This window comes from Rhincodon typus, chromosome 10 (genome assembly GCF_021869965.1).
Source record: "Rhincodon typus isolate 14 chromosome 10, sRhiTyp1.1, whole genome shotgun sequence".
NCBI lineage: Eukaryota > Metazoa > Chordata > Chondrichthyes > Orectolobiformes > Rhincodontidae > Rhincodon > Rhincodon typus.
In genome coordinates, this window is record NC_063341.1 from 76661067 (window position 1) to 76675721 (window position 14655).

Below are 14655 nucleotides of genomic sequence, written 5' to 3' on the forward strand. Positions count from 1 at the left end.
CATCATGAATCAGCTTTAAGCTTGTTGGGCACAGATTCTATTTGTCTTTTTAAAAATTCTTTCACGCAATGCAAACAGTGCCGGTAAGGTGTTTGTTACCCGTCTCCGGCCAGAGGCACTGTCAGGACGTAGTGACGGGGATATGACTGAGATTAGTAGGGCATGTATTTCACCCCGAGATGTATCCCTGTTTGGATTGACAGTTGAATGGACACCATTGAGAAAGAGAATGGAGTTGGCTGAAGGAAGTGATTCAGTCCGTCGTACCTGCGTTGGGTATCATTACCTAGTACCAATCACCTGATTTTCCCATGTACCCCTCCACATTATTTTTATCCAGATAATTATCCAATGCACCAATCAATGGTTTATTAGTCAAACAAAGGACACCTGACCAAGTACGTTTAGAGTCATAGAGCTGTACAGCACAGAAACAGGCCCTTCGGTCCATGCCAACCAGATATCCTAAATTAATCTAGTCTCATTTGCCAGCATTTGGTCCATATCCCTCTAAACCTTTCCTATTCATGTCCCCATCCAGATGCTATTTAAGTATTGTAATTGTACCAGCCTCCACCACTTCGACTGCGAGCTCATTCCATACACGCACCACCCTCTGTGTGAAAAAAGTTGCCCCATACGTCCCTTTTAAATCTTTCCTCTCTCACATTAACCCTATGCTCTCTAGTTTTGGACTCCCTCACCCCTGGGAAAAGACCTCGACAATTTACCCTATTTATGCCCCTCATGATTTTATAAACCTCTATACGGATGGTAGGAAGTAGAGAGTAATGGTGGAAAGATGCTTGTCGAACTGGAGGCCTGTGACTAGTGGTGTGCCCCAGGGGTCGGTGCTGGGCCCATTGCTGTTTGTTATCTACATCAATGATTTGGATGAGAATGTACAAGGTGTGATTAGTAAGTTTGCAGATGACACTAAAGTCGGCGGTATCATGGACAGTGAGGAAGGTTATCGTAAATTGCAGCAGGATCTTGATCAGCTGGGAAAGTGGGCCGAGAAATGGCAAATGGAGTTTAATATAGATAACTGTAAGGTGTTGCATTTTGGAAAGTCAAATCCAGATAGCTGTTTCATGGTGAATGGTAGGGTCTTAAGGAGTGTAGTGGCACAGAGGGACCTTGGAGTTCAGGTGCACGGTTCTTTGAAAGTGGAGTCACAGGTAGACAGGGCAGTGAAGAAGGCTTTTGGCACACTTGCCTTCATCAGTCAGGGCATTGTGTACAGAAGTTGGGAAGTTATGTTGTAGTTGTACAGGACTTTGGTGAGGGCACACTTGGAATACTGTGTTCAATTTTGGTCACCTTGCTATAGGAAGGATGTTATTAAACTGGAAAGAGTGCAGAAGAAATTTACAAGTATGTCGCCAGGACTCAAGGGACTGAGTTATAGGGAGATGTTGGACAAGCGAGGACTTTTTTCTTTAGAGCATAGGAGACTGAGGGGGGGATCTTATAGAAGTGTATAAGATCATGAAAGGCAGGGATAGGGTGAATGCACTCAGTCTTTTTCCCAGGGTTGGGGAATCGAGGACTAGAGGGCATCAGTTTAAGGTAAGAGGGGAAAGAATACATGGGAACCTGAGGGGCAACTTTTTTACACAGAGGGTGGTACGCATATGGAATGAGCTGCCAGCGGAAGTGGTTGAGGTGGGTACATTAACAACATTTAAAAGGCATTTGGACAAATACATGGATAGGAAAGGTTTAGAAGGATATGGGTCAAGTGCAGGGAAATGGGGTTAGCATGGATGGACATTTTGGTCAGCATGGACCCGTTTGGGCCAAAGAGCCTGTCTCCGTGCTGTAGGACTCTATGACACTATGATTCCTCAGCTTCTGATGCTCCAGGGAAAATAGCCCCAACCCTGTAACTCAAACTCTCCAACCCTAGTAACATCCTTGTAAATCTTTTCTGAACCCTTTCAAGATTCACAACATCCTTCCTATGCAAGGAGACCAGTATTGCACACAGTATTCCAAAAGTGGCCTAACCAACGTCCTGTACAGCCACAACATGACCTCCCAACTCTTATACTCAATGTCCTGACCATTAAAGGCAAACATACCAAACACTGCCCTCGCTATCCTGTCTACCTGCAACTCCACTTTCAAGGGACAATGAACCTGCACTCCAAGGCTTCTTTGCTCAGCAACACTCCCCCATGCATTCAACAAGGTTTTGCATGGTAGACTGGTTAGCAACGTTGGATCACATGGAATACAGGGAGAACTAGACATTTGGATACAGAACTGGCTCAAAGGTAGAAGGCAGAGGGTTGTAGAGGACAGTTGCTTTTCAGACTGGAGGCCTGTGACCAGCGGTATGCCACAAGGATTGGTGCTAGGTCCACTGCTTTTTGTCATTTATATAAATGATTTGGATGTGAACATAGAAGGTATGGTTACTAAGTTTGCAGATGACGCCAAAATTGGAGGTGGAGTGTAGAGTACAACAGGATCTTGATCAGATGGGCCAATGGGCAGAGGAGTGGCAGATGGAGTTTAATTTAGATAAATATGAGGTGCTGCAATTTGGAAAGGCAAGTCAGGGCTGGAATTACACACTTATTGGTAAGTTCCTGGGGAGTGTGGCTGAACAAAGAGACCTGAGTGCAGGTTCATAGTTCCTTGAAAGTGGAATCGCAGATAGATAGGATAGTGAAGAAGGCATTTAGTATGCTTGCCTTCATTGGTCAGTGCATTGAATATAGGAGTTGGGAGGTCATGTTGCTGTTATATAGGATGTTGGTTAGGCCACTTCTGGAATGTTGCATGTAATGCTGGTCTCCCTGCTATAGGAAGGATGTTGTGAAACTTGAAAGGGTTCAGAAAAGATTTACAAGAATGTTGCCAGGGTTGGAGGGTTTGAGCTATAGGGAGAGGCTGAATAGGCTGGGGCTATTTTCCCTGGGGTGTCAGAGGCTGAGGGGTGACCTTATAGAGGTTTATTAAATCATGAGGGGCATGGATAGGATAAATAGATAAGGTCTTTTCCCCAGGGTGGGGGAGTCCAAAACTAGAGAGCATAGGTTTAAGGTGAGAGGGGAAAGATTTAACAGGGACCTAAGGGGCAATCTTTTCACACAGAGGGTGGTGTGTGTATGGAATGAGCTGGAAGAGGAAGTGGTGGAAATGGTACAATTACAACGTGTGAAAGGCATCTGGATGGGTACATGAATAGGAAGTGTTGAGAGGCATATGGACCAAATGCTGGTAAATGGAACCAGATTTATTTATGATATCTGGTCAGCATGGACAAGTTTGACAAAAGGATCTGTTTCCGTGCTATCCATCTCTATGACTCTATAAGTTAAGCTTCACAACCCAACTTAGTTATTCCCCAATTAATGGTGGAGCTTTGCTACAATTCCGACCAACAGCGTCAGTTTCTGGGTATGTGCAGTGTGGCTGTCTGGAGTTCAGCTGCTGGAGAACCCTAAATTTCTATCAGATTTTCTGCCTTGTTAAGTTCATGATGTGACATTATTTCCAACACTTCTCAAGTCACCAAATATGTAGCTTGTTTTCTTATCAGGAGTTGAAAGCCAGTTGCTGTCAACTGAGCTTCTCTGTTTCTTGTGACATTCGGTGTTAGCTGCCTGAAACACAGCCCGTCCTGCCATTAACTCCTTAAATTACTCTGCACGGCAATCATTTGTCTATGTGGCATAAGGCAGCCAATTATCAAGCAAATGTTAGATCCATTTGTTTATGTAGTTCGACACCTTCTTGTCCCGGGGATAGCTAATTGCTTTTAATTCCTTTTTAACAGTTTGTCTGTGTCCTTTTCATCTCAAGAAACAGTTTATTCCAGGAAGAATTATTGTTAATTCTTTCAATCCCTGAACAATGTCTAGAGTTTACAGTATCACAATGGGAATCTTCAAGAGGGGGACACTTTCTGGACTGGAGGAAGAGATTGCAATGTTTGGTTGGCAGAGTCTTGCTCCCCATAGTCGTGCGCTGGACTAACTGTAAAGTCTTGTTTAATTATCCTTGAGAAGGTGGTGGGAGACTACCTTCTTGAACTGCTGCAGTCCCATCATAGACCTCCAATTCCGTCAGAGAAGGAGTTCCACGATTTTGACCCAGCGACACTGAAGGAATGACGATATATTTCCAAGTCAGGATGGTGAGTGGCTTTGAGGGGAACTTGCAGGTGGTGGTCTTTGTATGTATCTGCTGCCCTTGTCCAACTAGATGGTAGAGGCTGTGGGGCTGGAATTTGCTATTGAAGGTAAGTTTTTGCAGTGCATCTTGTAGATAGTACCCACTGCTGTTACTGGGCATCAGTGGCGGAGGGAATGGATACTTGTAGATATGGCACCAATGAAGTGGGCTGCTATGTCGTGGATGGTATCAAGCTTCTTGAGTTCTGTTGGAACTGCACCTATGCAGGCAAGTAGTCTTTGGCAATTAAGTTGAAAAGTCTATGAATATTTTAGCCAGATTTTGCCTCAGTGCCTCTGATTTAAACTTTGTTTTAAAATAAAACCATTAAATATGTTATACTTGTAAATGTTCTGTAAAAAATGGCAAAAAAATCACGGAATAACAATATCCATGACTGTACTTAAAAGTTACAAGTGCTTGCAGTATGTTCTACTGATTACATTATTTAAATACATATGATTATAAACTCATTTATCCTCTGATTGATTTTGAAAACAATGCTTCATACATGGCCTTCAATAACTAGCTGTTTTCTTGGTCTACCTCTCAGATGTTTAAAGCAGTTACTACAGGGGTTGGTTTAGCTCAGTTGGCTGGATGCCTGGTTAGCAAAGCCACGTGATCCCAGGAATGAAAAGCTTAATACGAACGTTTGAGGACTCTGGGTCTATACTCCTTGGAGTTTAGAAGGATGAGGGGGGACCTGATTGAAACTTGCAGAATACTGAACGGCCTGGACAGAGTGGATGTTGGGAAGATGCTGCCATTGGTAGAAAAGTCTAGGACCCGAGGGCAAAGCCTTAGAGTAAAGAGAAGACCTTTTAGAACAGAGATAAGGAGAAACTTCTTCAACCAGAGTGTGGTAAATCTATGGAATTCACTGCCACAGAAGGCTGTGGAGGCCAGGTCATTGAGTACATTTAAGACTGAGATAGACAGGTTCTTGATTATCAAGGGAATCAAGGGTTACGGGGAGAAAGCGGAAGAATGGGGTTGAAGAACTTATCAGCCATGATTGAATGGTGGAGCAGACTCGATGGGCTGAATGTCCTAATTTCTGCTCCTATGTCTTATGGTCTTAAGACCATGGTGACTTGAATACTGACTAGTGTGCACAGTGTGGGTTTAATTGAGGTTTGTTGTTGAGGGACTATGTTTCTTGAACTCTCCCCATGGGGACCCTCAGGTTAAACCACGACCAGTCATCTCTCTGTAATGAGAGGGTAATGCTATGGTCTGATAAGATAGTAGTGACTTTGCCCTTGCATGCAAAACACAGTAATATCCAAAGTTTTCCTTTGGGAGTGACAGAGCATCACATTCCCTTGACTGTGTCTCCCTTGACTGCGACTCAATACTGTGGAGGACCTCATGTGATTTGTGATTACACGAGGACCTTTCACAGAACCTGTGCAATACTCATTCAGCCTCTACGCTGTGAACCCAAGTTGCCAATATAACACTGCTAAAAAGTGACTGTAAAAAATGTCCATTTTATCAACTCACATTTGAACTGTGGAAAGTGCTTGTGAAATTCAATGAGAGATTTTCCTGGAGAAAGTTAGCATAGCTGTAAAGTTAGACAGCATGTTACTAAGATCAGTATTTTTACCAGTACTGGGGGGCTGGTTAGCGACACCGACATAGTGGGCTAAGCTGAGGTTACCTGTCCCCTACCTGAGGTGTGGTGACCCTCAGGTTAAACCACCAGTCATCTCGCACTCTAATGAGAGAGTGGGACAATATAGGCTTTACCTTTACTTTAGTAGCAATGCAACTAAGTTGCTCAGTAGTCATTTAGCTCAATGAGCTGAATGTATGGTTTGTGATGCAGTGAGAGAGTCCCGCTATGGTCTAAAAGGACTATGGCAACTTTGTAAATTTCCCAGCTGAGAGAGCCGTTTAATCCTGGCTGTGATTTAAACCACAGTAGACTTTTCTTTTTGTAACTGTGATTGACCTTATTGAGTCTAATCAGCATCCTTTATTACTAAGGCTGTTGAGTGTATTAGTGTAGAATTACATTGTCAGGGTAATGTGTATTCACAGTGCTCATGTTATAAACTGTTTTAGGTCATAGAGCTTCATGTCTTCTGTGTCCCAGCTGAACTGTGGAGCAGTAAATTGAATACAGTTTCCAACCACGCCATAAACAAGTTCATCTCAGTGGGGTTCATCAGGTAAGGATTAACACTGATTTTTTGCTCTGAGTCTCTGTTGACAGTGCAGTCCAAAGGCAGCCTGGACAGGTTTGTGTTTGTGGCAGTTTCAGAGTTTCCAGTTTAGAACAGAGAGCAAAGAACATAGAACATAGAACAGTACAGCACAGTACAGGCCCTTCAGCCCACAATGTTGTGCCAAACTTTTACCTTAAACCTAAGGTCTATCTAACCTCCACCCCTACCTTATACTATCATCCATATGCCTATCTAATAGCCGCTTAAATGCCCCTAATGAGGCCGACTCCACTACCCTCTCTGGCAATGCATTCCACGCCCCTACCACTCTCTGAGTAAAGAACCTACCTCTGATGTCTCCCCTATATCTACCTTCACTCACTTTAAAACTATGCCCCCTCGTAATAGCTACCTCCACCCCAGGAAAAGTCTCTGGCTTTCCACTCTATCTATACCTTTGATCATTTTGTACACCTCTGTCAAGTCACCTCTCATCCCTCATCGTTCTAAAGAGAAAAGCCCTAGCTCTCTCAACTTTTCCTCGTAAGATCTTCCCTCCATTCCAGGCAACATCCTGGTAAATTTCCTCTGCACCTTTTCCAACGCTTCCACATCTTTCCTGTAATGAGGCGACCAGAACTGGCAGTTTGCAGGCTCTAGCCACCTCCTCTTTACCATGGATGTCCAATCCCTTTACACGTCCATCCTCCACCAGGATAGTCTCTGGGCTGTTCGCTTAAAGAGTCATAGAGCTGCACAGCACGGAAACAGATCCTTCAACTCATCAATGCCAACCAGATATCCTCAATACATCTAGTACGATTTGCCAGCAATAGGCCCATATCCCTCTAAACTCTTCCTATTCATGCACCCATCCACATTCTGTTTAAATGTTGTAATTGTACCAGCCTCCACCACCTCCTCTGGCAGCTCATTCCATACACGCACCAACCCACTGTGTGAAAAAGTTGTCCCTTTTTTTAATTCATTCATGGGATGAGGGTGTCGCTGGCCAGGCAGCATTTATTGCCCATCCCTAATTGCCCACAGGGCAGTTAAGAGTCATCCACATTGCTGTGGGTCTGGAGTCACATGTAGGCCAGGCCAGGTAAGGATGGCAGTTTCCTTCCCTAAAGGACATTAGTGAACCAGGTGGGTTTTTCCTGACAATTGTCAATGGATTCATGGTCATGATTAGATTCTTAATTCCAGATATTTATTGAATTCAAATTCCACCATCTGCCGTGGCGGGATTTGAACCCAGTCACCAGAACATTATCTGAGTCACTGGATTAACAGTCCAGTGATAATACCACTAGGTCATCACCTCCCTCCACACCTTAGGTCGCTTTTAAATCTTTTAAATCATCCCATCCAGATCCACCCCATCCTATTCCTGTAACACCACATTTCCCATGGCCAATCCACCTAGCCTGCACATCCCTGGACACCATGGGCAGTTTAGCACGGCCAATCCACCCTAACCTGCACACCCTCAGAGCGTGGGAGGAAACCAGAGCAGCCCACACAGACACGGGGAGAGTATGCAAACTGCACACAGACCGTCGCCCAATGCTGGATTCGAACGCAGGTCTCTGGCGCTGTGAGGCAGCAGTGCTAACCACTGAACCAACCTAAATGGTCTCGGTTAGGCTGGCTTTTAATTACAGATTTTATATAATTCAAATTTCACCATCTGCCATTGTGGGATTTGAACGCATTATCCTGGGGTTGACTGGATTAGTGGCACCATCATTTCCCCCACACGAATCAAAGTTGTCATTTCTCTAATTACTTTGTTTACTGAGCATCAGGGAGAATTATTGATCAACATTAGTGGAGCGAGATTTTCTGAATGCCTTGTATCTCATTGGCAGGGTTTTACCTGATCTGAATCTGAAAGCACTGAGGCAGCAGGTTGGAGAGTTGCTTGGAGCTCGGACTGTCGATGATAAATTTGCTTTCCTAAAATGTGTTGGAAGGAGTTTGGCAGTGGTGAGTCATTAGCTGCTAGGCCAACAAGAATGCATTCTGGTGTGTTTGGGTTCAGAGGAGGGGGGGATATGTGTTACTGTTTGGGATGGGGGTTTCAAATCCAACCATCACACACTCGTGTTAGTACATGTGACTGTGATGTTTTCGGATTGTTGTGTAAAATGAAAACCCCAAATACTTCAGCAATGCCCCTTAGCAGAGGGAAACCTTTTGCCCCTTATCCCCTCTACCCTCTGTGTGACTACTGTCCCAACAGCCCCCCTCGTATACAAGGCAGACTGAGCAACCACTCAACTGAGCTACTTCATATGAAAAGGGAGTGAAAGTTTACTGGGGAGATGCAGGAACGTAGAGTCGAGGTTAAAGTCAGATCAGCCCTGATCTTATTGAATGGCGGAGCAGGCTAGAAAGGCCGAGTGGCCGACTTGTTCCTTGTTCGTAACTTTTTTAACCTATTGGAGACATAGAAACATAGAAACTAGGAGCAGGAGTAGGCCATTCGAGCCTGTTCTGCTATTCACCATGATCATGTTTGATCATCCAACTCAGTCCCTTGTTCCCACTTTCTCCCCATACCCTTTGATCTCTTTAGCCATAAGAAATATCTTTAACTCATTGAAAACATTCAGTGTTTTGGCCCTGACCGCTTTCTGTGGCAGAGAAATCCACAGGCTCACCGCTCTCCAGGTGAAGACATTTCACCTCATCTCAGTCTGAAATGGTCTAACCTGTATCCTTAGACTGTGACAAGAGTGCCCTGCTGTGGTGTCCTGGTACCCAGGCCTTGCCGGTGAAGTTCAAACCCCAGTGAATGGTTGATTCAGTTTTAAAAAGCCAATAGTGTAACAGAGTGGGATATTAGCATTATAATGAGACAACAGAAGTCTTGCATTTACAAAGCATTTGATATGTCACTTATAAATGTCATGTCATTTGAAAGCTTTGTCATGGAGACGAGCTTGTAAATGGCACCTATGATCCTTGGGTTGCATGCAAGTGATTCCAATGAGTTCAATCCTTTTATTTAGGTCATCTGACCTTTCGGAAAGATCTCTCAGCTGCTTGTCCTGTGTCTGTGCATCCAGGACACATCAAACCTCAGTATTACCCTGTTTCCAAACTTTCTCCATATGCAGCCCACAAGGACATAGTTTGATGAGTACCTCGCAATTGTGCTCCGAGTGACTGCCTGGACCTGAAGCTGGTAAAATTGCTTTTCTTCTCGGGCTGGTGCAATCGAGCACTGATGCAGCGCTGAAGGAGGCCATCCGGCCCAACCAGCTCGTGTTAGCTCCTTGAAAGAGCCAAGAACCCCATGTGTCATTTTTAAAGTGATCTGCAAACGAAGCCAAGATGAGCTTTCACACAGTGAGTTATAGGGTGTGGGATGCACTGCCTGGAAACTGCAGGTTCAGTTGAGGTATTCAAGATGGCATTGGATGATTATTTGAATAGAAATGGTGAACAGGGATCATAGAATTATACAGTACAGAAGAGGTCCTTCGGCCCACTAAGTTTGTACTGCCAATTTCTTCTTATGTTGTTGGGCTATGGGGAAAGGCAGGCACTGGGTAATAGAACTGGCACAATGGGCTGAATGGCCTTCCCTTGCTCCATGACAATTCTGAGATTCTGTGACCTGTTCTGTGGCAGATGGAGTTTAATTTATATAAATGTGAGGTGCTGCATTTTGGAAAGGCAAATCAGGGCAGGACTTATACACTTAATGGTAAGGTCCTGGGGAGCACTGCTGAACACGGAGACCTTGGAGGCCTTGTGCAGGCTCATAGATCCTTGAACAAGTAGATAGGGTGGAGAAGAAGGTATTTGGTATGCTTGCCTTTATTGGTCAATGCATTGAGTAAAGGAGTTGGGAGGTTATATTGCGGCTGTGCAGGACATTGGTTCGGCCACTTTTGGAATACTGTGTTTAGTTCTGGTCTCCCTGCAATAGGAAGGTTGTTGTGAAACTGGAAAAGATTTACAAGGATGTTGCTAGGGTTGGAGGGTTTGAGCTATAGGGAGAGGCTGAATAGGCTGAGGCTATTTTCCCTGGAGTGTCGGATGTTGAGGGTTGACCTTGTAGAAGTTTATATAATCATGAAGGACATGGATAAGGTGAATAGTCAAGGTCTTTTCCCCAGGGTAGGGGAGTCCAAAGCTAGAGGGCATGTGTTTAATATGAGAGGGGAAATATTTAAAAAGAAACTAAGGGGCAACGTTTTCACGTAGAGGGTGGTGTGTGTATGCAACTGACTCCAGGTTAAAACACATCCAGATTCTAAGCAAGGCCTCACACCTAAATTGCATTGTGTGTCCTGAGATGTCACCTCTTGTATACACTGATAAAACCTTTAGTTTTCTCGTGCAGTGACTTGAAAAAAATTCTGGGATTTGCATATTAATCAATTGAAACCTGCATCTCCTTTCTAACTGATTAAAAGATTTAACAGGAGGGAGTCAGTCAGCCATTTTAGGTTAATTCAATACATTCACATCCGTTGTGTGATCCTTTGATCTTTTACTTATAAATTCTGAGTCTTGATACCTCCTCTCTCACTACTCCAGAGGAAAGAGCAGTGCTCAGAAAGCTAGTGTTTTCAAATAAATCTGTTGGACTATAATCTGGTGTCATGTGATTTTTGACCTTGTCCAGCCCAGTTCAGCACCGGCATCTCCATATTGCATATGGAATGAGCTGCCAGAGGAAGTGGTAGGAACTGGTACAATTGCAACATTTAAAAGGCATCTGGATGGGTACATGAATAGGAAGGATTTAGAGGGATATGGGTCAAATGCTGGTACATGGGACTAGATTAATTTAGGATATCTGGTCAGCCTGGACGAGTTGGACTGAAGGGTCTGTTTCCATACCGTAATCTCTATGACTGTTTGCCCTAGCCGTGAGAAAATTTCCCTGTTAATGTTTATCCTTTCGAACGGTAATATTGAAGATGTGCTCCACCACAGTTTGAGTGTGACGCAGTCCAGATTACAGCAACTTGCCTGACTTTCTTTTAAACCAAATTGTCCCCATCCCATTGTTTGTCTCAATACTGTCCGTGTCAGTTGAGAAGCTGCCTGAGCTCAGTGCTCCTGGTACATGTTGCTGTCCTCAATGCTCTGGCCAAACCAATCCCACCAAAGGCACTCCATCATCAGCCCCGATCTTCCCACTCCAGCATTTGTCAGACACAACCATTGTTCACTCAAAATGCAAATTGTTTGTGAAATCAGCACTTGCTTGTTAAAAAAAGTTGTAAAAATGCAAATTTCCTCGAGGGCGTTAAGATTAGACAGTCCCTTGCTGGACTTCAAAACAACACTGTTTTCCGACAGTAAAAGAAACAAGAATGAAATTTTAATGTCAGCTGCAAACGAAGCAAGGGTGAGCTAAAGAAACCCATTTTCACACAGCGAGTAGTTAGGGTGTGGAATGCACTGCCTGGAATTGTAGTGGAGGCAGCTTCAACTGAGGCATTGAACAGGGGAATTGGATGGTTATTTGGATAGAAATAATGGGCAAGGGTGTGGGGGAAAAGGCAGGTAATGATGTTCATTTAACGAGTAGGTGCAGGTATAATGGGCTGAGTGGTCTCCTTCTGCATTGTCACAATTCTGTGATTCTTTAATGTTCATAAACATTGCACTTTAATAGATTATATAAGACTGTGACTGCCGAGGGCTCCAAGACTTAAAAAGGTCAATTGCAACATTGTGTAACTGTGCACAATCAGTAATTTTATCAGTCAAGAGCGACAGTGTGAACTCCAGGACGTGTCAAGGCATGTTGGGGATTTGAAGAGCCTTTGTCCTTGTTATGGTTTACTGTATGTCACTGCAGCTCCTTGTTGTCAATGTTACAGAGTGTACGCTGTCTGGGTGTAGCTCAGTCTTGCCGGCTCTCAGGCCAGTTGCAACATGAGTCACTTACAGCTTTGTGCCCCCTCTCTAGGGAAAGATATACCAGCATTGGAGGCAGTCCAGGGAAAGCTCACTAGGCTGATCCCAGGTATGGAGGGACTGCCTTATGAGGAAAGGTTGAGTAGCTTGGGCTTGTACTCATCGGAATGTTGAAGAATGAGAGGCGACCTTATTGAAATGTACAAGGTGCGAAGAGGATTGGACAGGGTAGGTGCAGAAAAGTTGCTTCTGCTAACGGGAGAGTCAAGGACCACAATTAAGGGGTCATTCATTTAAGACGGAGATGAGGAGGAAGTTCTTTCCTCAATGGGCAGTGAATCTGTGGAACTTCTTCCCTCAGAGGGCTGTAGGTACTGGTTATTAAGTATATTCAAGGCCGAGATAGATTTTTAATAAGTAAGGGAATCAAAAGTTATGGGGGAAAAGGCATGAAACTAGAATTGAGGATTATCAGGTCAGCCATGATCTCATTGAATGGCAGTGCAGGCTCGATGGGCTGAATGGCCTACTGCTGCTCCCACATCATTTGATCTTAAGGTGATGTTACATTTTCATAGTCATAGAGTCACACAGCACTGAAACAGACCCTTTGGCCCGACTCGTCCATGCTGACCTAATTTAGTTTGAGAACATGGTCAGCATGGACTAGTTGGACTGAAGGGTCCCTTTCAATGCTGTATGACTCTATCTCAGGTTTCCTAAACCAAACTAGTCCTATTTGCTTGTGTTTGGCCTACCCTCTAGACCTTTCCTATCCATGTATCTATCCAAATATCTTTTAAATGTTATAATTGTACCTGCCTCTATCAGTTCCATACACGCATCACCCTCTGTGTGAAAAAGCTGCCCCTCAGGTCCCTTTTAAATCTTTCCCCTCTCACCTTAAACCTATGCCTTCTAGTTTTGGACTTCCCCACCCTGGGGAAAAAACCTTGGCTATTCACCTTATCTACGTCCCTCATGATTTTATAAACCTCTATAAGGTCACCTTCTGCCTCTGATGCTCTGGGAAAAAAAGTCCCAGCCTATCCAATCTCTCCTTTTATTCGTACCTTCTCCTCCCTGAAGGTGCAGACTTCACAGGATCATTGAAAGATTGAGACAAGGCTTTCTAAAGTGGGAGGCTGTGAGCTGAAATATTTGGGACTGTAAGCTCCCAGGCAGCAATGACCTTTGATAAGCTTGACTCAGTTATAAAAGCCACGTCCCCTCTCTAACAGACCCCCTGCTCACTCACTCAGCCCCCTCCGCTCTTACTCCTCACTGAGGGACTGCCACAGTTTTCAAGCTTCATGATGGGAGTCACTTTTGGAAAAACTTTGGGAAGCTCTGGAAAAGGCCTTTCACTCCATCTTTGTCTGAACTGGGTCTCTCTTGAAGAACTCAGCTCGTCCCAATCCCCCATCATTTCCCTACAGTTTACTTGTCCAATCATCATCCAGTTCTCTTCTAAACACCATGACTGGACCCATCTCCCCTGCACAGTCAGGCTGTGCATTCCAGATCCCAACACTCACCATCTAAAGAGATTTCTCCTTTCTTTTAATTCACTCACAGGATGTGAGGGCATTACTGGCTTCCAGTATTTATGGCCCCTCCCTAGTTGCCCTTGAGAAGGTGATGGTGAGCTGCCTTCTTGAACTTAGAGATAGCAAGAGCTGCCGATGCTGGAGTCTGAGATAACACAGCGTGGAGCTGGAGGAACACAACAGGCCAGGCAGCATCAGAGGAGCAGGAAAGCTGACGTTTTGGGTCGGGTCAGGATTTCTATGGAAGGGTCCCGACCCAAAACGTCAACTTTCTTGCTCCTCTGATGCTACCTGGCCTGCTGTGATCCTCCAGTTCCACACTGTGTTGTCCCTGACTTCTTGAACTTTCCTTCATTGCTCAGACCTTTGAGTATAGAAGTTGGGACATTATCTTGAGGTTGTATAGGATGTTGATGAGACCTCTTTTGGAGTACTGTGTCCAGCTCTGGTTGCCCTGTTATAGGAAGGATATTATTAAACTGGAGAGGGTTCAGAAAAGATTTACCAGGACATTGCCAGGAATGGAGAGTTGGAGATATAAGGAGAGGCTGGATAGCCTGGGACATTTTTCACTGGAGTGTAGGAAGTTGAGGGGCGACCTTATAAACGTTTATAAAATCATGCTGGGCATAGACAGGTGTCTTTTCCCTGGGGTGGATGATTTCAAAATTAGGGGGCATATTTTTATGGTGAGAGGAGAAAGATGTAAAAAAGACATGAGGGGCATTTTTTTGTGCAGAGAGTGGTTCATGTATGGAATGAACTGCCGGAGGTAGTGGTGCATGCGGGTATAGTTACAACATTTAAAAGATAACAAGGTGCAGGGCTGGATGAAC

At 44.4% G+C, this 14655-nt stretch overlaps 1 protein-coding gene across 1 annotated transcript in view; it reads left to right on the plus strand.

The window, feature by feature from the left end:
* Positions 1 to 14655, plus strand: part of spata1 (spermatogenesis associated 1) — a 65061-nt gene that overhangs the window by 17828 nt on the left and 32578 nt on the right. Inside the window, exons 2-3 of the mRNA XM_048601557.1 lie at positions 6268 to 6374; positions 8249 to 8355. Of these exons, the coding sequence (XP_048457514.1) occupies positions 6268 to 6374; positions 8249 to 8355 (214 nt within the window). The remainder of the gene's footprint in view (positions 1 to 6267; positions 6375 to 8248; positions 8356 to 14655) is intronic.